The following is a 23022-nucleotide window of genomic DNA, read 5'->3' as shown; positions in this document are numbered from 1 at the left end:
ACATTTTGTAGATTAAGGACAAATGTTTGCCTTCAGTCGGACCACGTCCGAGCAGAATCACATAGTAGAATCAAATATTCTAAGTGGAACCGCATTGTGCTTTCAATATGCTTCAGTCAGATGTAAATGTTGATGGAAGAAAGAGTTCTGAAGCGCGATTTGTTCATGACTTGAATAAGAATACAATTTTCTGCTTTAGGGAGTTAATTCATTAAAGAAAAATATTTTTTGGACTTTCAAACCCACCAAAAACTTTCTAACTCCCAAAAAAAAGCCTTTTTCATATTGCTTTATTTTAAGTAGTGACAAAAATAATGTCCCTTACTCTTCCATTGTATTCTAACCTTAGCTATAAGTCGGCATTATCAATGTTAACCTTGCAAGTGATGATTTCCTCTTACAGGAATGAGCAGCAAGATGGCAGGCTCTCCTGGGCTTCAAGCAGTGGAACAATACTGTCCTCTAGTGTTAAACATGGGTCCCTTGAAGACTGACTTAGGATCCACTTTTCTGTAATTCTTTGGATTGAAGCCACTTTTATGTAATAACAGTAAAATTTAAAATTAAAATAATATGACAAACATACAAATGGGGGGGCTTTTTAGTAAATCAAAGTACTCTACAGGGTTAACTTCTCTGAATTCTTCCATTGACAAGGAATCTGCAACACCCTCCTTCCTATATTACAAGTAGAATTATAATTTGTTTTATTTATATTTATTTATACATTTACAACAACAACTACCCCCTTTCCTACTGAAATAATTCATATCCCTAACTTATCCTGTTTTATAGAAAACAATCATCTTTGTTAATTTTTGCTAAGGTGTATTTTAGGAACAAGGACAAACTAATCCCCCGGTCGATTCTCAAACATGACTCCACCCAGGGGTTTTCCAGAGCTGTCTCACATTGGTGCATCTGTACTTAAGTGCATGTGGCTGGAAACTGGCGGGTCCTCTGGGTGGGTATCGCACAGGAAGAAGGGAAAGTAGGTCTTAACAGCAGCAGCTGCCACCTAAGAAACACCATCTTAATGTACCAACCTGGAGCAGAGGGACTAAATGAACTGTGCATGTCAACTGTGGTCATTTTTATTCAGAATATGTTTCTGCTGAGGTAAAAAAAGAGAAATATGTTAATTCATTTTGCCAAGATCAAGATATTTTTCTCCGCTAGCAGGCAACATCTATTCCTTTGCTTCTTAACAGTGTTGGTGTGTTTACTGTTTGGTTACAAGATGTAAAACTGTATGGATATGAGTGTGGGGGGGTGATTGCAGAGAATGCGAGTGTGGCTGTGCACGTGCATGTGTGTTTCCCCGTGAGTCCAACACAAAAATATGGGATTTGTGAATACAGTGTACATTTAAGACCTCATTTCTGACATTCTACCACTGTTCTGAGTCTTCATACAAAGTGTGTATAGAGAAAACTACAATAAAATAGTTTGCTATTTCTTTCGTGGACTGTCATGCAGAAGAAAAAGAACCAAAAACATTTCAAATTCTCAGTGCTTTTTAATTTGTGTTCGACAATATATTTCCTCTTTTTTATTGCTATTACAAACTCATTCCTCTAATGCTAGTCCCATTGCCATGATTCCACAGCTTCATTAACACTGGTTGTATGTCAACACATGGGCAGGAAGGATATAGGATTTTGGTTGAGTCAAACCAAATGTAGCTTATTCTTGTGAGTTTATATTCCAACAAAGTGCCAAAAAACATGAAATTTCCCAAAAATAATCGGCCCAATACAAGGGCGGAACAAAACAATAAAAAAAGGTATAAAATACTTGTACGTAACTCAAAGCACACAATATCATGTACATCATAATCACTGTGTAACCACTGGAAGAGAGGGTTGGAATAAAGAAAACAGCCAAGTAGCAGTCTACTAAAACAGTGGAGCTAAAGGAGCAGTAATATGACCTTTGGATAGTGTAGGAGTATTGTAGGCTTAGCACATCACATGGTCAAAGTCAGTCAACAGTTAGCACCATCGCAGACTTCAGTTTTTAGGATCACGTTACAAAGATACAGAAAACTCCGTTTGCATTTCTTTAGGAAAGAAACAAAACAGGCTGGAAGTAAAAACACATGTAGTAAGAGAACAGTTGTTTTTCTTGATGGCTCTCGGGCCCTGATTTTATATCACCTCTGTGATAAGAGTCTCACTCATTCATCCATCCACAGCTACGGCTCTCACGCTCTCTTTCCATCACACAGCTGTTTAGTCGGGGAAGCGCTGGCAGGCTTTTTTCCAGCGGCAGGCAGTGCACCACTGATCCTTGCGCTCTACTCCGTACACCTTCCGGCACTTTTTGGCCTCTCCGCGACCTTTCCTGCGCGTTTCAAGACAAAAAAATCATGTGGATGAGAAGCCAGAGGATGGGAGAGACGGTTCACAGACGAGAATCAAACTAGAAAACAGCCATGTGTACTTCACTCTTCTACACATTCTTACACACAATCTACAGCAAAAATGACGACAGTTAACAGGTCAAAGTATACAGCAGCATCGGCTTAGGACTTCAAACCAGGTAAAGGTACTGTTGTTGTTACCCCCAAACTTACTGAAAGGTCTTTGCTTCAGAAATGAAATCATAGTCAATTACTCAATTGTAGACTTTTTAATGGTTCATCAGACAAAATGATTTATTGGTAAAATTTAAACATAATTGACGGGTTAATCAATAATGAAATGGTTCATTTTAAAGTAATAATCAAGAAGATTTCCATGTAAATAAATGTCTGTTAAGTCAGTATCTATCGCTGAATGAGGTGACACAATGGTGACTGAGCCTATGGCCCACTGATGAAAGCAGTGATGTAAAGCCGCCCCAGTCTGTTCAGCCCTGCTGGCCCTCTGTCACGCCTCTGTCACTTCCTCTGATGTCGGCTCAGAGGCGGAGCAACTTCGCCCCACCATCCCGCCTCCGTGCGTTCTACATAGAAGACGTAACGTAACAGAGGCGTAATAATGCCTTGAACTGGCAGTGTAAAAAGTCACTCAGTCAGTCATATGCAGACCACGTGTAGGGCTGACCCCGACGATCAGCCAAAAATAAATGAAAATACAAAGAAAAAGAAACAAATTCGACGCTCAGATGAAGGCAAACAGTCTAAAAAGGAAAGCGACCGTCAGCGAGGAAAATCAAGAGTTACAACCGGAGCCGACCGTGGACGTCACACATGCATCTGGATATCTGGGAAGTGTGCTTCAGCAATTACCGTTTATCGCCACAAGGTGCCACCAAAGAGAGCGAAACTGAAATCTTCGAGATTACAACTTTAAAATAGAGACTTTAATTGGTAAACAACTTAATTTAGGATTCTCTTCTTCCTGGAGGTGTCAAATGTCTTTACAAGAGTAGTGTCACAGAACCATCTGCCTTTTTTTAGTTTAGATTTTCAGTTTTGAAAACTCATTCCCATCAGCCTCAGCTTTACTTTGTGTTTACTGCTAATTAGCAAATGTTACATAACGCAACATAGCCAAAAACATGTTGGCATTAGGCTCTGAGCCCCTAGCATGGTTGTAGACTCTTGGTTTAATGGTAGGTCATTAACGATAAATGTCTATGTTTGTTACACAGGAGCAAACAAAGGTAGGCAATGTCTCACCTGAAGGAGCAGTGAGTGCGGGAGGGCGACACACTCAGAGGCTGCAGCCTGTTCTGTTGGAGCCACTGTTCCCCGACACTGACCGACCGGCAGCGAGGTTTCACCATCTGAAGAGACACAGAAACCGCAGATTAAGTATATAGACCGCTTTTGGCCTTTCTTCGATTGGACAGCAAAGAGTGAATATTGTGGAGAGAGTGGGAGGACATGCATCACGGGGCTGTGAGTCGAACCCACGGCCGATGCGTTGAGGACTCAAAGGAGGCGGTCGACGGAGGGTCATTCGTAGTTCACATACAGACGACAGACACGCATGTCGAGATGTTGCTATGGTGATTTTGAATAAACTATTAATCAATAAATTTCAATAATATTTCTTGTCATCATTTTATGTAATTATTCTAATATTCTTTCCCTTGATATTTTAATGCAAACATAAAATTATTGTTAGAAAAACACGAGGTCATTGTTTAATTTCCAATATGGATAGTGAAAAGAGAACTGCACTCGGTCTCCGTCAGCTTTTCGTAGGATTTTAAACGTTGGTCACCATCACGCCGGACGACAGCTACGAGAGGGGAAAACGTGAGTTACATGTGAAGCGACACAGAATAGAAGTCCATACAGTCCGACGCTTTACAACGGACTGTTATAACAATGTTAATTGAAGGGCCTGTTCAGGTTGTTCAATAATTGCATTTGAGATTGAATTTGCTTTCCATTGTTGGCAATTTATTTACATTAATGTAAAAGTGTTAGTTAATGTTCTCTTACAGCCATACAGCCTACTTTTTCCAGACCTGGGAGGTCCGTGTCAGACGTATGTTTTTTTAACAGTAAAAAAATGTAATTTGCTAGAACTCGTTTACTCTTTCATTAGGTAATTAGATTACTCGAATATTGAGATTACTGGAAATAGCCATCCCTATAAATAACCAACCAATTATTTTAAAGATAATTTGTTTCCAGGCTCCTTTCGTTAGCTTTAATATTTGTTTTGCTAGGTATTTGATTAAGTAGAAACTGATGACTGTATAGATGGACAATGCGTCTCCATCTGCGCCCATTGTACGAAAGTGATGCCAAAATAGCCCCTGTGATAGGCGCTGCCATCTTGCGATGGTGACGTCATTTGGAGCCAGAGTCTGCGCAGTTGGAATCGGCAGGTGGAGCCGCCGTAACCACTTCCGCTAACCAAAACGCACAAACTGTTTTTACCGAAAAAACAGCAAGGATCCCGCACGGCGGCGTGTTTAACAGCAGAACAGCTTCTCTGTGTTGGTCTGAGGTTAACGTTTACAGGTATGTAAACTTCAATGACTGTAGTGATTGTTTTTGTTACATCTCCTCTTGTGGATCGTCCTCTAGTCTGCTAATCCGGGACTGATCGGCTGCAGGAGCCGTATTTGTCAACAGAGCTGTCAATCATCCTTTTTACAGCATCAAATTACTAAATTAAAAATAAACTTGTCAGAAAAATGAACACTTGGAAGCAAATCAGCATGATAAGAACTAACTATAATGACAGAAACCATGTTTGAGAAAACATGGTTGGACCTCTTAACTCTCATTCTCATACCATTGAACTTTTTTGAGCCTTAGGGCCTTTGGGCCTTAGAAAAGCCTTTGTGGATCCCTGGTTGTACAGACATAGATAGCAATAAACTGCATCTGTAACAAATTAAGCTTCATCTGTCAGCCAGGTAAAACAGACAGACAGAAGAAGACCCACCGGAGTGTTGTTCTGGCCAGCGATGGAGGTGGAAGGAGTCCAAACCTGGCAGCCGGGACTTCTGGAGGCCACAGATACCTGGACGGGGCCACAGGCCTAGAAGGAGCAGGAGAGTGGAAACAACACATGATTCAGTATATCTGTAGGACCTTAAAGTGTTTAACAGAGTGCTGCCAAAATTAACGCATTCATTTTTGCGAATAATTTGAAATATTAAAAACCCCCGCAATTAACGCAGCTGTGTTTACTTTTCCTGTGAGTGTTGCCAATTTAGCGATTCTCTCTCTGCGACTTCTTTCTAAAAAGCGACAAATTTAGCAACTTTTTCAGACCAGTAAAATATATCATATTGTAATTCATTCCCATGTAAGCCGCTCCCAAGGGGCCGGCCTGGGGCAGCGGGCAGGAAGAGGACAGCAGGCCAATCGGGCAGCTCGCTCACCGCAGCAGAGCTGTGACAACCACCGCACCGAACCATCCTGGCTAAAGACGGATAAGGACAATGATGGTTTTGAAATTCAACTGGCACTTACAGGCCTGGGTTTAGTTATTCTTTCTTTGAGTACATAAGAAATCTGCCTTTCACGCTGACTGTCACTTTTGATGGCCTTGAGGGTTTTATTGTAAATCTGTGGTTCACAGGAGAGAATCTGTTTTAAGTTAAAAAGATGCTATTAAACAGTATTTTAACTCAGATATATTTCTTCTGTGTAGATTCTACATTAACACATTTAAATATCAATTATTACAAGCTTAAGTATGACGAAGAAAAAAAGCGATAAATTGCGATTAATCACATCAAATGGTGTGATTAATTAGCTAATTTTTTAACATCATATTTCCTTTTTGTAAATTTCATTTATGGTACTGGACTAAAAACATTTAGACTCGCTTTAACGTTTTTTGGCCACTTGTGTGAAGTCCAGTGAACTCTTGATTTACTGTAGCTCTGTTCTGGTCTCTTCCAGCTCTGCTAGATGCTGTGCTATTTCCACAAGCTACGTGCTAGCTTAGTCGATCACAGCAGTGTTGCAGGATTTTTTCAAAGGTTTTTTAAAAAACTGAATCAAAACTGTAAAGTTGCCTCAAAGCCAGAGCAAGGTGCTGAAAGACTAAAACACTCTGCAGGCATGAATATGCGTAAATGGAGTTTGAACCGCTGTACAACTAAACTGGAAGAATTCATGTAGCTTTTTTTGGCCTTTCACATGCTGGTGAGAGTCTAGACTCCTTGGGGGCGTGAGCAAGCCGACAGCTTACTCTCTTACTGTCACAAAGCATCTATTTAGAGGCTCAGTGGTACAGGGTAAATGCAGGTCAGAGTGAAATGTACTGCTTTGTGATGCATAAACAAAGTTGTAGCTTGTTTCCTCCTTAGAGGGGTATCTGCATGGGGGCAATGATTAAGGAGGACCTCTGAAAAGCATAACAACCAAGATGAAAAACAGAAGCACCGATAAAATGAAAACAACGTCCAATGAAAATGAAAAAGGATTCTCGATGTATTATCTAGATAGTATCTATTGGTTTTCTTTTCTCATGATTGAGTTTGGGGAAACTGTAATGTTCAGAAGATGCTTTTAAATTCCTCCATTTCACACTAAAATAAGTCTGACATTTCATTATTCATGCTAACATGGGCTGTGCTGTCTCATTTTATCACTCTCAAAAATATAAGGCCCCGGAACACTGTCTGCTTTCAGAGACAGACTCAATTGGCCGGGAGTAAACAGCTGTAGATTTAAGGGACACTAATATTCTGTCTGTGCCAAAACTCCGATATTGGATTGAGTATCTACACAGCAGCCTGAAATCAGCCTTTAGACAAAAACAGTCAATAAAAAAATATAAATAATATAAATTTAGGGCTGGGTTTTAAAAAATCGACTTTTCCAATTCGAATCGATTCTCATTTAAATGACCCAATATCAATTAATAAATCCCAGAGATCTTTTAAAATATGTGTCTGATCACTCACGCTTCTGAGCGCTCCTGAACGCAGCACGACTCAGCGCATCCCGGCAGTGAGGGAGACATGCCCGGACTTGTTTACCGCACCTACTACGGGGACATCAGTGATCGCCGACGGATTCTTTTTATCATGTGTGCGTCCATGAATATGTAAGTTAGTTTTGCGCTGATGTTTATGTTGCTCTCTGTTAGCGTCAGCTTTGACCGCGAGTGTATTTTCGGCATGTTGTTCTACAATATGCCTTTTCCCTGCCTTGTTCAAAATGCCATACTACACTAGCAGTACGTACTGATTTGTCCAAAATGTAGTATGTAGCATGCAAACAAAAGCAATGATGTTGTACTGATTAGGAAAATCTCCAGTATACATCGGACCAGTCTGCCTCGCCTACTGTATCCCACAATGCAAAGCGCTGGAACGTCACAGCGACAGTTGAAATCACGGACAGCAGCAGCATTCCAGCAGAAGGGGGCGCTATAGCTAATGAAGAGGCGGTTATTGTTGACTTCCGCCTGGCGTAGCATACTGCAAAAGGAATTTGAAAAGCTCCTCATACTGCATACTACCGGCGAACGCAGTATGCAGCGTATAGTACGCCATTTTGAACACAGCCTGTGTCTCGTGTGGTTTTGTTCTCGCGCTACGAGATCTCGTGGCCAAATCTCGCAAGTTGAAGCCCAGTTCGTTTAATCAAAACCTTGAGCCAGATGTTCAGACTAAAAATCTCATTCATAAAATTGTTAACATTGTGTTGATGATGCAACTTCTTTGGGGTCAATTCTTATTGTAAACATTTTAATAATGCACCAGGTTGGAGAAATTATTAAACAAACAAACAAAAAGCGCAGGGAGTTCCCAGGGTCAGCAGCATCTCTTATAAAGTTAATTGAAAATTTAAATAAATAAATAAATAACTTCCTGAAGTTTTATAAAGTAAATAAAACAAAATTAAATAAAATTTGCAAAGAAATGAACTCTTATCGGCCGTCAGATTTTTTAAAAAAAGAAAAGAAAAAAAGGCCGATAATCGGTCTATCCCTACCTAATATATCAGTATCCAAATCGGCAATCAGCAAAAAGGGTTAGAAATTATCAGCATGTTGGATAACAGCAAAAAATCCAATATCGTGCATCACTGATCTATTGTGTCATTTCCAAATCTTCCACAGGACTCAGGTAGATTCATGGGAAGCCAAATATTTTTTGGAGCGCTACTCTAATTTATTTCTCAATCTTAAAGACACTGTCAACACAAGTACACACTTTTCCTGCCAGACCTTGACAGCCAACACAGTCAGAAGGCAAAACCTGCTCAGAGACTGAGAGAAACACTGCTGCACCAACCTGATAGAGATGCTCTGAGTGGATCTGCCAGAAGCTGCTGGGGGCCGACTGGCTTAGCGGACTGGGCCGGCTCGGGCCAGGCCCGGAGCTGGAGTTGGACCTGGGTCTGTAAGCTGGGGAGATCTGGGGTTCTGAGGCCAGAGAGGAACTGCAAGAGGCCCAGCTGAGATGAGAGGACGAGGCCTGGCCAAGGGCCGGCTGGGAGAGAGCAGGAGTGGAGCTGGTGTCCACGGTCTCACAGGAGATCTTGGTGTAGTAAAAGTCCTCTTCTCTCTGGGACTGATCTGACCCACTGCTGTGTGTGCGGAAGGAGTGCATAATGTGTTTATGCGTGTTTGGCAGACGCAGAGACGGACCAGGGGAAACAGAGAGTACAAAGAATGAGATGTTTGTTTGGCTCGCTGCTGAATGCGGCGGCCATTGTGACCCTGATATAAAACCTGAAAAATGATTCATTACTTTCAGAGCTCTCCCACAATCTGCATTTCCTCTTGTTGTTTTTAAGGCTGTTTTGCATTTCAGAAATGTTCAAACAGGCTTAACTGCCTGGCTTTCAATACACTACAGTTCAGTCTAACAGATAAAACTCGATTATTCCTTCATATTATAGAAACTACATACTGATCAAAAAACAAATACAAGCAATAGTTAGAGATATCAAACACAAAGACATGTTTGGTGCTCACTGAAACATGTCTGCAAAGGGATAGGTCAGATTTTTGGACACCAAGTTGTATGAAATACTTGCTAGTAGTGTAGTGCCGCAGGCGTAGTGATGCGGGATTGTTCAAGAGAGAAAATAGTGCCAAAAAAAGCGCCACAGTATATAAAATCCTAGAATGGATCACCATTGCCTGCGTGTTGTTTTTGTAGGGTAAAACTTTTGGTGTCATGACCCTGGCATCTCACCGGAGCTGCTTATTCTACGTTCAGAACCGGACAGAGCTCCGACCACGGGACTCGCTGAGTGAGCTAATAGCTTTGCAACCACTATACAATTTGGTGTCCAAAAATCCGAACTATCCCTTTAAGGCCAGGTGTGACCTGCTGTGCTTCGAGCTGCTCGCTTGTGATGAGATTACCCAGGACACATTGAGAATACCAAATGTAAACAGGGCCTACGCTTTCCTGTGTGGCTATAAAAATAGATGGGCTACAATAAACAGGACATTTAACACACTGTTATATATGTGCATTTGGGTTATTTTAATAAACATAATAAGCATATTTAAATAAGGGCACACAATCTTCATTTAGTTAGTAATGGTTACATTTCTATTTGAAGGTTTCGGGGAAGGTGGGCAGGAGGACCATAAGGTTCAGCCCCCTCCCCACCGCAAGAATACTGGTACAGTCCCTCAGTTAGGTATCAGTAACCAAAGTCAGGTATTGCAGCAGCACCAATATTTGGGACATTTCAAGCAATACAAAGACCCAATAGGCACACAGGAAGTTATTTCAACTCACCCCAGATGTAGCACACGGATGTGTCGTTTAATTCCGACTGAAGACGTGAGCACCTTGCCACAACTGGGCCACAGACATTTGTACACTCCTCTGAAAGAGCTCTGTGAGAGAGAGAGAACGCAGCACAGGCAAAGCAAATGAGAGGGTGGAACAGGCAATAATAAGGAACACCCAGAAAACAGTCTCTGTCTGCATTTTATACTGTCTTTGCTGATTTGCTGAAGACAGGAATATCCACTTTATGGTGCTGAATATAAGCAGTAAAAAGTTAATGTACAGCTATGTACCTTTGGCTTTTTGGCGTTAAGCTCCTCTCCTTGCTCCAGCTCCATGTGGAGGCCTTCATCGGGGCTGCTTTCCATCTCAGTGACCGACGGCGAGGGGGCAGGACTCACATTGCCGTGGTCCCAGCTCCAGTATCCGCTGCTGCCGCTGTCGGAGAGCTCGCCCCCACCACACTCCATGTCAGCTGACGACGATGAGCTACCTGGAAAACAGGAAGCATCAGTGTTAGTTTTCAAAAACAACCTCTCGTCTTTTCACCCAATTTGATGACCTATTGTCCCTAAGTGCTGTAAAGGTATATCTAACCATGCTAGCAATTACTTTGCCCTAGGTTTCAAGTAAGTTGGTGAAACACAGTAAAATATTTACTGTGAAACTATGCCCCATGGTTTAAATATCAAGTACTCTCAGTATTTCTTGTTGGTAAAGACAGTGTACACTTGGGACTGCTCTCTGCTGCTTTCTTCTCTGCCCATCCGACAAAGAACAGCAGGTGTCCAACACTGGTGCCTAGGCTGTTACGTGTGTCTATTTCCTAACAGTTTAACCATAATCTTTACTGCTTCTTTCTTCTGCTCCCTGTTTGTGAACATTTTACTTACTTGGCCAAAATTATAAATGGGCAAGTAGTTGTTTTGTCTACTCTGTGAAATGAGCTTAATAAAGACTTAACAGCTTAACTTTTGCTGCTACAGCCTTACTTGGTTTGGTAGAACCAATTAGGGATCGATCAATTATCGGCCGGGCCGATTATCGGCGTCGATATTCTGCATTTTGACGCATATCGGCATCGGCCTTTTTAAAATAAAATAAAAAAATAATACATATATTTTCTTTTTATCTGACGGCCAATAAGAGTGCAGAGTGCTCACACACACGGCAGAGAGGAGAAAAAGTTCATTTCTTTGCAAATTTTATTTAACTTTGTTTTATTTACTTTATAAAACTTCAGGAAGTTATTTATTTATTTATTTAAATGTTCAGTTTACTTTATAAGAGATGCTGCTGACCCTCGGAACTCCCTGTGCTTTTTGTTTGTTTGTTTAATAAACATATGCTTAAAGGCATTTAAACAAAGTTAAGTGTTGGAGTTTGTATTATTCAAAATTTTGACGCCAATATTTTCACTTTTACTGCAAATGAATATCGGCTCCAAATATCGGTTATCGGCCTCCTTGACTACTAATAATCGGTATCGGTATCGGCCCTGAAAAAACCATATCGGTCTATCTCTAGAACCAATAGTTTATAGTGGCTGGTGTTAGCAATATGTAGCTATTGTTAGCAGAACGTTTTTGCTGTGAACTTGCCTTTAGTGAGTTGGTTTGCTGGTTTAAACACTCTTTTCTACATGTATCACTGTTAAACAAGACTAGGTCAAAACCTAGCATGTGGCTGACCACATCAGGTCAATGTGCGCTTTTGTGGGCAATGTGTTACAAGGACTGTCCTTATGAGGCCGGTGACAACGTGTTTGAAAGCAGGTGCGCGCTGCGGACGTAGGCGAGGACAGCGGACGAGCAGCGGAGGAGCAGCCCCCGCCTACTCCCCGAACAAAGTATCCAGAGCCGCATAGACAGAGAGTCGCGTCAGTGGAGGTCCAACATGCCCGAAGGACGCTATTGCGATGCCACAACTCTCTCTCTCTACGGCTGTGAAAGTACCATCAGTCACATACAGACCCGTGTAGGGCTGACCCCGGCGGTCAGCCAAAAATTGAAGAAAAACAGTGACATTATTCAGCTAAAGAAAATAAATAAAGCAAAGTCTCACTTTGAAATAGCAAAGACAAATACATATAAATACATCTGAATGACGTACATTTCGCAAAAACACTTCAATCATACTTTTTAAACTAAGCAGACAACTGTTTCCACGGTGACTTCCTAGGAGGGATAATGGGGGGATTTTTATGGTTAACATTAAAGTTGATATTTACTTTAGCCCCACTGTTGGTTTTACACAATGCAGTAACATCACATATATCCATTAACTTATTGGACATCATTTTTTACATTTCTAATTTACTAAACACAATTACAAGCCACAAGATCAGTTACAAGCCAGTGATGATTAGATCACCTTTGAGTTGCCAGGTTGTGAAAACTCCCTTGTCCTGCTTAGATGGTTTGATGACTTATTTTCAAATCAGTTTATAACAAAACTGCAGAGTTTATTATAAAATGTTTTATCAGCGACTTTTGAAATTATAAGTATACTTTTAAAAATGTTTTCTATTGTGGGTCGGGACAGAAAAGTAGGTCGCGGAGCTGTTTTCAGTGGGTCCCAGAAGTGTGCTTGAGTGTATACTGCGCTTTTATTTTGAAGGACATGGGTTTCCTGTGACTTGCGTGCAGCAGAAGTGTCGTTTATTCACACTCCATGTATGCACTTATTGGATAATCCCAGCTACAGTTGATGAGCTCTATAGTAGTTTCATTTATGTTGCACTTTCTTTAGTTTATTTCTGTTGAAAAAAGGCTGCTAATTGAATTAATTGAAGAGGGAATATTTTCCTCACCCTGCTACCTGCTGGTCATTTTGGTTGACCATTATACTGTTGTGTTTTGTGACATACTGTGATGTTTCATGAAGGAGGTGGTGGTGGGTCCTGAGGCTGGACCAGTTGAGAACCGCTGTTCTAAAGGATGACTTTTTAGAAAGTGGTAAAGCAACAGCAGGAACACTGAACGCTGTGTGTCAGTGAGGTAAACAGACCTGTTCCAGGATCTGTTTGCGGCGGACTCTGGACCACTGGGCTGCAGGAAAGACTGGTCAAAACCATGGCTGCCATGATCTCATCCATCTCCACTGACTCAGGACTGCGGAAACTGGATATAACATCAAGACATATCCTTAGACTCCGCTGCGATGAAGCCCATACTCCCAAACTCATGAACTGTTACCCATCCCTCACCTGTGCGGTGCCTCCCGACCAGCTTTGCTGAGGTTGACTGTGGGTCCCATAGTTTGAAAGAGTGCAGCCATGTTGCCCCAGCTTCGATCAGCCTCTCTCAGGTGAACCGATGACTTGTTCTTGTGTTGTTGTTCTTGGACACAGCTCTGCGTACACACCTTTAGACAGAAATAACGCATAATGACCTCCTTGTAGAAAAGGCCAACAGCTGGTGTTTTTTGTGTCATACTGTGATTCACTCCAATATCATGAATACATACAGAAAAATGTTCCATCCATTTGTTTGATCCTGCCTGGAGACTATATTTGCTTGGCCAGGGAGTGGATAAATATACACACACTGTTTAAGGATATATTGATACGTCTTTTGGTCTTCATCCTTTACATCATTGAGGGTTTAAACTTTATGGGTTTGGCTTACTCTACTGTTTGCCCTATCATCAAAAAGCACACATATGCAATGTAAGCCTGTTTTGGAAAAGCTAAAACCAACATATTGCAACAAGGTGAACAGTGTTTACAGAAAAGGCCTCGAAGGTGACAGATTCAAATGAACGAATCAGAAAATTAAATAATAAAAAGACGGTTGGATGTTTAGCAAAACAAAATAATGTAAATAAAACACATTAATCCTCTCAGTTAACCTGAATGGGAGTTGATTCGCGCTCTCTTCTCACTAGATTCTGCTGTGCAACAGGCCCGCTGCTGCTGCTGTGCGTCGTTGTAGAGACGCAGGCCCGTCGCCCCGACGGACAGACTGCCGCCCCGCCTGCCTCTGCTCCACCTCCGTCCTCGGGCCCCATAGCTGCCATGGTGCTGCTGCACACGGTGAGGGGACTCAGCACAGTGTCACACCTCCCTGCAGACAAGACACCAGGTAGAACATGAAATTTGAACCAACCAAAATATCTGACTGTCTTTTTCTAATGTTTATTGAGTGAAGCAAGCACTTACAAAAAAAAGGTTGCAAAGGGTTACACCGGCAACTTCATCAAGCTTCAATAAAGTTAGAGATTCACAAGAGACAGACAAAAGCAGTTATCTACATATCTTTTTTTTTGTATCTAATATGGTACTTGCTTCAAAAACACTGAATCCTACATTTTCCCTAATGCAACTTAATAGTGTCTTACATATGAACCTACTTGCCTCCTACATGTCCACTGCTTTAAACTCCACACCTCCAATTTGTCTCAAGCTTAAGCCAAAGATAACCCTTATGACATCATCTGGTACTCCTCCTGCCGAGCAAACTGAACTTCGTGTGTAAAATCGTTGTAGCGAACGTTTAAACTGCATGTTAAAATCACATTTGTAATTTAAAATATTCCAAATAAATGTAGTGACCTATTATATTTGAACAGATTCCCTCTTACAACATAAAGCAGCAAAGGTCAAAGGTCAGCTTAAAGTAAGAAAAATATGTTAAAAATTATCCTAAGCCTGAAGCTTTTACTATTGCTTTCTCTGAAGATAAATATGTTGATCCAACAAAAGGCAGCTTTTCAGACTTGTTAGTGTTGGCAAACACTCCTGCACTCATTCCATCTTGCCTTTCTCTGCCTGTCAGTGCAGAGCAATAACACCACAGGGTATTTGAAAATCATTCACGGAATTTGAAGTGTGTTAATATAGTACTGTCTTAACCAAAAACTCTCGTACTTTTGATGTCTATTGAGTACGTGACTCAAAACGCGTTTCGCAGGCATAATCTGACGTTTCGGTGCATTCACTGTGGCCTGTCGACCAAACAGATAAAATGGGGGCAATGTTGCATTCATGAAAAATTGGAATAACGGTGATGGTACATTTAAAAAAACAATAATACAGAAGCACTACAAAACACAACTGTAAACTATATTAAAAAATAGAACACAATACAGAAGAAAATAGCTGTATATAAAAAATGCTGTTTTCTATTGTACCGTACCATGTCTATCAGTTGTTGTATCACAGAGTGAATATAGTAATACAACGGCAGGTGTTTATTTTGATAACCCATATGAGAGGGATTTACAATTAATCCTATTTTCCATTTAGAAGTGGAAGTCTGGTGTATGAGGGCTATGTTATTAAGTCCTTTACCACTTCAAACACTTTTCTTAAAAGCCTTCTCTGCGAGAAATCTCAATTCTCCCATTCTTTTTAGCGTACACGAACTCAGCATAAAGCCCGATTTTCCCCACCCTTTCCACCAATAAGCTTTCAGCTTCAGTAGTAAACAAGTGCCAAAGTGTGGGCGGGGAGCCGCCGCTCATTGGCTGGGCTCTGATTTTCAGGCACACACCCCCATTCAGACAACGTGTTCGGGCACGAGTTTCGCCGGGAGGGAGAGAGCTGGACGGGGGAATACTGCTGAAAATAACCGTATTTTGAACGCAGAGAAAAATAAAAAACGCTCTAAAAAGTCAAAATGTAATACATGACACATCATACAAAGATTAACAAAGGGATAAATGCAGTAAATGCACAACAGTGTTGGTAAAATAACCAAAATAATAACGATAAAATGCAAGTGCAAATGCAAACTTCTAGGCCTATTTATTCACACATAAAAACAACTTCCTTGCATTTTAAAATAATGCCGTAAAATCTCCGTGGGTCCTTGTAAGTAGGCTACTGCAAATATAATTCAAATTTAACACGACGAAGGATGATTCAAAGATGCCATAACACTTTTTACAGATTATCATTGTTTATAGCCGTGGTTACGATGTGGTTTTAGGATAATAACCGTCTCAATCTTACAGTTTAACATCCGTCAACTACATCACTGATCTCCAACCGGCAACGCAGACTGAGATCAGGAGAAACACCCCCCTCCCTCCCCCTGCTCAACCCGCTAAAGGGAAACAACATTTCGACTTTGCTCGCTGCAACACTAAAACTGTTCGCTTACAAATTTACAACGCATGTTGTCGGACTTACTCGGTCGGTGGAGACCTCTGTCCTGTCCGTCCCGTCGGAGCTGCAGCAGCGGGTCGTCGGTGTCTGGCCGTCCCGCCGCTAGCCGGCTCTTCAGTCTGCCGGGGGAAGAGGGGGTTGGTCGGTCGGATACGCGCCTACGTGTGTCTGCTTGGTGAGCCAATGCAGGCGGTGACAGCTGGACAGAGCGCAGAGATATCAACCTGCAGCGCGCTGTGCACAAAAGGATGATCTAGGTGAGGGGTTACCAGAGCAGCATCCTCACTCTCTGTCTGCCTTTCTGCCTTTTTTTAAAATCAGGATCATACCAATATGTATGTGTGTGCATCTTTTTTTGTCACATAAGCATCAGGGGTGGCTTGAGGGTTTATATTCTGTCCCTTTTAAACACAATACAAGATATCAGAAAATGCAAAGGGCAGGGATTTGAGTTTATTTTTGCCCTCCAAAAAATCCTTTAGGCTATTATATTTAGTTGCTTTACTGATATCAATGCATGAGTGAAAACAATATAGGCTTACATATAATACTAAAATGGATCCACAATACCACAAAATACTGTGATGTCTCTTAGAAATGCAAATAGGACACAATATTTAAGCTATTTAGCTTCCTAGCATCTGCAGTTTTGTGCTGCTATAAACCTGATACTGGGAGATATCACAGATGAGTGAATGTACCACTCCAAGCACCAATCCAGTTTGAATTAAATAACTCAAACTTAGAAAACCGTCACCATGGCATACTGCATATCAACCCCTAGCATCACATTAAAAATTGCGTGCATAGAGACCATGCAAATAAGACTGTGTTCCCAGTGTGTATGTGTGTTGCAGGCCTGTCTGCGTGTTTCTGTGTGTGTTTGGGAGGCCGGATTAGTGTCGGCTGTCTGCACCCTCTCTACCAGACATCCAGTCAGCAGGGATTTTAGGGTCTAAGCACCGACACAGGGAGAGAGAAAGAGAGAGAGAGAGGCAGTAACCCAATCCTAGTCCCAATCTGATTCCTAAACCAGACAGAATTCCTTCTCTTCCTGTTTCATTCAGTAATGACAGCTAGTAAGCTCGACAGGCCTTCTGGTTACTGCTTCAGCTGGTGCGACAGATTTATACAGGGAACAAATACTGAATAACAGGAGTTACAAAGTAAATATTTACTGACCAAGTTTCATTAACACATAATTATGCCACTATACTGTAGGGGTGAATGAATAGGAGTGGGAAGCAGGAAAGATTAGTTAAAGATGTTTAGATGTGTGGAGTTGCCTACAATTTGGGTGGCGCTATAAACTCTAGTGAAGGTCAATTTTAGGTCACTAAGAAACAAGAACTCAAGTATAATTTCTATCATACATTTTTTGTTCATTAACAAGTTAGCCAAAGACATTGTTTCAAACATACATCTGATAGTATGTAGCCTGCTAATAATACAGCTATAGTTCTCTCTGCATGCGCACGAAATGCTCGCTTATTCAGGCTAACATCGACCAGGCATTAAATGAAGTTGACGCTAAGAAAATCCTCTGCTGTCTTGGATATTTTGGGGGCAAGTAAACACATTTTCCATTTGTTTTTTTTTCACCTCTGATGTTCTACAAGTACTCTAACACCACATGTTACAAGTGCTTACTTTAAAGTCAAACCTGCTCCTCTAATCTAAAATCTTCTCAGTAATGCTACGTCAACGTCCTGAGAAACCAGCCTGATAATGATAACATGTAAAGATGGGCCAGCGCCGTCTCTGACTCCGACAACACCCTACACAGAGAATAAAAAGGGTCAACCCTGAGATACAGGGTCTTAGCAAGATTAGACTAAGGCCTTCTTTTGGACTTCAGTCAATCCTAAATATGGAGCTTATCCTCTGATCATACACCCTGTGTGCCTTGAATACTGTGCTGTGTGATTGTAATGTTACGTCACATTATTATTTTCTTTGTCCTTTCTTTGATGTTGCAAATGAAGCCGCTGTGGCGCTAGAATAATTTCAGACTTGGTCTGACAATAAAAACACCATCATCATTTATTGGCTGTGTTAATGCACAGTTGTGAACCTCATGGTGGTGCTAGAGTAAAGTCAGGAAGTCAGTCCTATTCATTACCCAGGGACCGTGCACACCATATAAAACAACAGCTCTGTCAACCTAGTGGTTGTTCCATCGGGATATAGGCTGTACACCAGGGCCATTCAACTATATTATTTTGTATGTGTACATTACACAACGCGCTGCCACATTTTTAAACATTTTATTTTGCTACAGTACATTGTAAAAGTAGCATGAACTATAAAAGAAAAAATGTTCTTCAAGTAATCAGGCCAGGTGCTAAGTCTTTGCAACAAAAGCTGTGATATAGCCCCACAAGTTAACACATATCTGAAACTAATGCAGGCTATTCTACACGCATCATGTCAGACATTTGGCATATAACTTTGTTAATTCTCACCTTGTTTGACTAGCTACATCACAGCATAAACATTTATAACCATTGATCTTGTTTTCTACTATTTTACACAGTTAAACACCAGGTAACCTGCGCCACATCCGTTCAATATTCTCCCGTTTCTTGTAACTCTCACAAATCAGGAAACGCAGAGAGGCCTCGCCTAGATTACTAATGAGAGAGATTACGCTTCTTTGACTGGACAGTCTGCAAACAGCGGTGCAAACGCTGGTTTGTCAAGAAGCCTCAGCATTTTCACCTGAGAGAAGCTGGATTCTCTGGTCAGGTGTATGATTCAAACATTGTTAACACAAAAGGGTGGTTGTTACTGACAGTGCAGGTGCGCTGGTTTGAAGGATTTAATGTGTCAAAAATGCGTCTGTTATTCCCGTTTTTTTTCTCGGCGGGCCGGTCTGACCCTGCGGCGGTGTAGAGTTGGCCTGTGTACACTATTTACAACTGATCCTCTAAGGACACCAAAACAATAAAGTGATTCATTCCAAATCTTTACTGGCCTATAATTCGCAGAGGTGTGGCTCATACTACATCTGAATGAGGACCAAATAAATATATTCTTTAATAGTTGAACAGACTTTTGATTATCAAGTGAGTGCTTTTTTAATGATTTTATTTAACATGTGCACATCTAATTTGGACAATCTCAATGCAGACAAAGCCTCTCGCACCCCCAGTGAAACCGCTGCTCTAAGGAACACGAATGTAAAGTACCTGAATGCAAAGTGAATGCCTGAATCCTTTGAAATACAAGTGAAATGTAATAAAGACACAGATGAAATATAAGAATAAGAAAACGTCCATCCATTATCTATACAGCTTATCCTGTTCAGGGTCGCAGGGGGGCTGTGTATCCCAGCTGTCATTGAGCGAGAGGCAGGGTACACCTTGGACTAATCACCAGTCAGTCACAGGGCAGACAACCTCTCACACCAATTTCGAGACACCAATTAAGCACGTCTTTGGACCGTGGGAGGAAGCCGGGGTACTCACGAATGCAGAGGGAGAACATGGAAACTCCAAAAGGCCCCCTACGTCCAAAAAGAAAACATGAAAGCAATAAATCAATACATTTTCATGTCTTAACCATCTCTCGTGTTTAGTATTTTTTTTAATCCTCCATGAGTAAGTAATTCTCAACAGTCTCAAGGAAAAACTTCCTTTTAACAGGCAGAAATCTCGAGCAGAATCAGACTCATGGTGAGACTGGATGAGCCGAGAAAGAGGCAGAAAAAGAGAGGGTTTCTTACACACAGCATGCAGGTACTTTTTCCCTTTACTCACCAGGTACACACAGGTGATAAATGTTTAATGTGTTCAGCATCAGACATTCATGTTCCTTAGAGAAACATGCAGGACTTAGCCACCATGTTGTCCTATTTACAAAATACTCCCAACAGTTTGACCAGTTGGAAGAAACTTTACCACTGGTTATAGACAACGGATTGGGACCGACACTTCTGCTGCCTGTAATGCCGACGTCCGTGTACATCTCCTTGCACAGGTGCCGGTAGTGGCTCTGGACACTCCTCAGGCAGCTTCAGGGGGTCTCCAGTTTTGCACATACTGCAACAACATTGGGAGCAAAGGTCGGATCAACTTCCAGGGTTTTGAAGAAGAGCCCTCGTCACTGTGTCTTTGTCATGCCAAAGGACCTCTCTGTGATGGATCAAGTCCTGATCTGCCCCCAGTACGGGAAAATGGCTGGACAGAATCAAAGAGTTTCCTTTTCACTGTTAATGCACGGAGATTATGAGGTCGGGGCTGGTGAGGTTCCTCTGACTTTCCTTCAGGTGGCGTTCAAGTTGAAATTTCCGACTGGGAACTTGGAAATTCCGACTTCAGAGTACAAATAGAATGCACCAATACTCCACTGGCAATGGGAACAGAGACAATCGGCATTCATAAGCAGGTCTTCCCGGGTCTGAAAAACCCGCTGCAACACACTAAATTTAGGTAAAAGAGCAGCAGGAAGCTCTGCGTCTCCCATCTTGCTTTCTAACTGATATGACCCACTCATTATCAATCAATCAATCAATCAAATTTTATTTGTATAGCGCCAAATCATAACCAGGGTTATCTCGAGACACTTTACAGAAAGAGCAGGTCTAGACCGACTCTTTGTTAAGTTATTTAAAGAGAGGCCCAACATGAATCCACCATGAGTAGCACTTAGCAATTCGGCACATTGGCAAGGAAAAACTTCCTTTGTGATTTCATTATGATAGGCTCACCAGCATATTATGACCCTTCTCAGCTGGGTAGATGGGTTAATGACCATTTATTGAGCGCAGTAGTGTTGGGCCTGTGATCTGATAGTAATATCTTTCAGGAACATTCACAAACATCCACAGTATGTCAGCCATAAAAAGCACTGTGAAGTAAACATTCAAGCTCTTCTGGTTCTTCGGCTATCGTATGCAAAGCCTTTCAGTCAGATCATATATGAATCAGAATCAGCCTGTCATGCATAATCATGCAACCTTACTAATTGGGATCCATAAGCGGAGAAGAGCATGACTTTTATACACCTGCCCGAAACTGGTGTGAACTGATGTATGACATCAACCCAGATGTGAGTGACAATCAGACAAAAATACAAATATAGACATTCGTCATGTGTAATATAAAGACATAATTTGACTTAAATGACAGACAGCTTTGTGTTCATGTGGGATCACAGTATCACTGAAGTCAGTGCTGTCTCACTAGGGTGTGTTTCATTTGGACTGTTCAGCGGTTTAAATGACAGTGCATGGCATGACAACTGGCATTACAAGAATGACGACTCCACCCTGCCGGGGGTTTTGTAACCTTTGCTTTACACTGAATGTCGGTAAGGCAAGGTGCCACTCCCCATCTCATCACAATCAACCAGGATGGGATGAAAGGTGGCTTTTAAACTGTCTTTATTTCCAGGACAAACAGACCCAAGGGAATCATGAACGTCAAACGTGTTCACAATAGAGGTGATACGACCAGCTGGTTGGACGAGTCACTGTTCAGCCACAAACTGGGAAACATTGGAACAAAAAGACAAGAATACAAAAGAATACATACAGACACAGAGTTGATCCCTATCAGTCAACACATAAAACATGAGTAACTTCCACCATGATGCGTTTAAAAAGCACAATTCTGCATGTTTTGTCCACTTTATTACTAATCCGTTATACCTTACAACACTGCTGTTGGGTTTGGGAGCTTTGGATGCACATTTCTCCCTTTTTAAAAAGCCCTTCCTTCCCATTTATTTCCATGTTAAATTAAGTAGCAGACTCTTGCATAGCATGAGCTGATGTTCCAGCCAGCGGATGAGTTTCCACATGGTACAGTCAAGAGTCTGCCAGGAGTGTATATCCAATTCTATGTAACTTGACAGTATGCTGTTGACTGAAAATTGATTATAAAGTAAAAAATAAACATTTACATTTTAGGAATTGATTGCACTTTTATCTGTGTTTGTACACAACCGTGGAGAAATCAGCAAGATTAAGATGAATTTAAAGTATCCAACAGAAAATACATTTTTTTCTGTGCCATAAAAAGTCATAGGAATATATGCAGTATAATTCATAGCCCTGCGACAGCCACAGATATCTGTATTTTTTATTGATTGAGTGCTGTTGGGATGTAAACAGAACTTAGCTTAGCTTAGCTTAGCACAAAAACTTGAAACTGGCGGAAACAGTTGTTTCTACCAATCCCAGTCACAAGTGCATGAGTTTATTATCAATCTTCTCATCTAACTCTTGGCAAGAAAGCCAATAAGGGAACTCCCCGAAAGTAAACACAATCTGTTGTGCACAAGCTAAACAATCCCCGCATGCTACTCAAGGAAACCCCCTCCTTGTACTGGGTTCATCTGCAACTTGGAAAGAGAGGTTGCTCTTTCAGCTTACAAGCTGGACAACAATGCCTAAAAAAATCAGCATAAGTTGTGGAAGTGATTTGACCTGTGACCTTTAAAGCGACAGCTCTAGAGTTATACCAGCTTAGACTGGAAACATAAGCCTCAACTCAACACCTGTTAATAACCCAACACCAAATAACTGCCAAGCTACAATCAACACACATGAGCGCTCACACATTTTCAAGATTTTAAAACTGATTACAACTTTTGATATTGTTTTTAGCAGATGATTTTCTACTTTATTTTCACACGTAAAGACTTAAATCAGTCCCGATGAATGATTAGTGTAGTTCATGCAAAGGTTATGACAAAAAATCAGATTCATTCCAAACTCATGAAAAAGACAATGTAATATACAGAGGAGTCAAAATCTAGACAGTCTT

General features: G+C 41.3%; 1 protein-coding gene across 1 annotated transcript; it reads right to left on the bottom strand.

Annotated features, from left to right (window-relative positions):
* Positions 1 to 1513: 1513 nt before the first annotated feature.
* On the bottom strand, positions 1514 to 16346 carry znf395b (zinc finger protein 395b). The gene is made up of 10 exons (XM_069657298.1): positions 16274 to 16346; positions 13990 to 14204; positions 13346 to 13503; positions 13147 to 13259; positions 10431 to 10630; positions 10144 to 10244; positions 8677 to 8971; positions 5361 to 5456; positions 3629 to 3735; positions 1514 to 2346 (listed from the first exon to the last, which is right to left on the bottom strand). The coding sequence occupies exons 2-10, from the start codon at positions 14155 to 14157 to the stop codon at positions 2235 to 2237; spliced, it is 1350 nt and encodes a 449-aa protein (XP_069513399.1). The 5' UTR covers positions 14158 to 14204; positions 16274 to 16346; the 3' UTR covers positions 1514 to 2234.
* Positions 16347 to 23022: the final 6676 nt, after the last annotated feature.

This window comes from Semicossyphus pulcher, unplaced genomic scaffold, assembly GCF_022749685.1.
Source record: "Semicossyphus pulcher isolate SPU_LCO1_2020_fin unplaced genomic scaffold, fSemPul1.0.p SCAF_11, whole genome shotgun sequence".
Taxonomy (NCBI): Eukaryota; Metazoa; Chordata; class Actinopteri; order Labriformes; family Labridae; genus Semicossyphus; species Semicossyphus pulcher.
This window is presented reverse-complemented; position numbering and strand designations above follow the sequence as displayed.

Excerpts from the sequence above, each read along its gene's own strand:
- znf395b (XM_069657298.1), bottom strand. The coding sequence starts at position 14,157 with ATGGCAGCTATGGGGCCCGAGGACGGAGGTGGAGCAGAGGCAGGCGGG. Across the intron at positions 10,245-10,430 it reads TTAACGCCAAAAAGCCAAAG|AGCTCTTTCAGAGGAGTGTA; the intron begins GTACATAGCTGT and ends TCTCTCTCACAG. Across the intron at positions 5,457-8,676 it reads ACTCAGAGCATCTCTATCAG|GCCTGTGGCCCCGTCCAGGT; the intron begins GTTGGTGCAGCA and ends TGCTCCTTCTAG.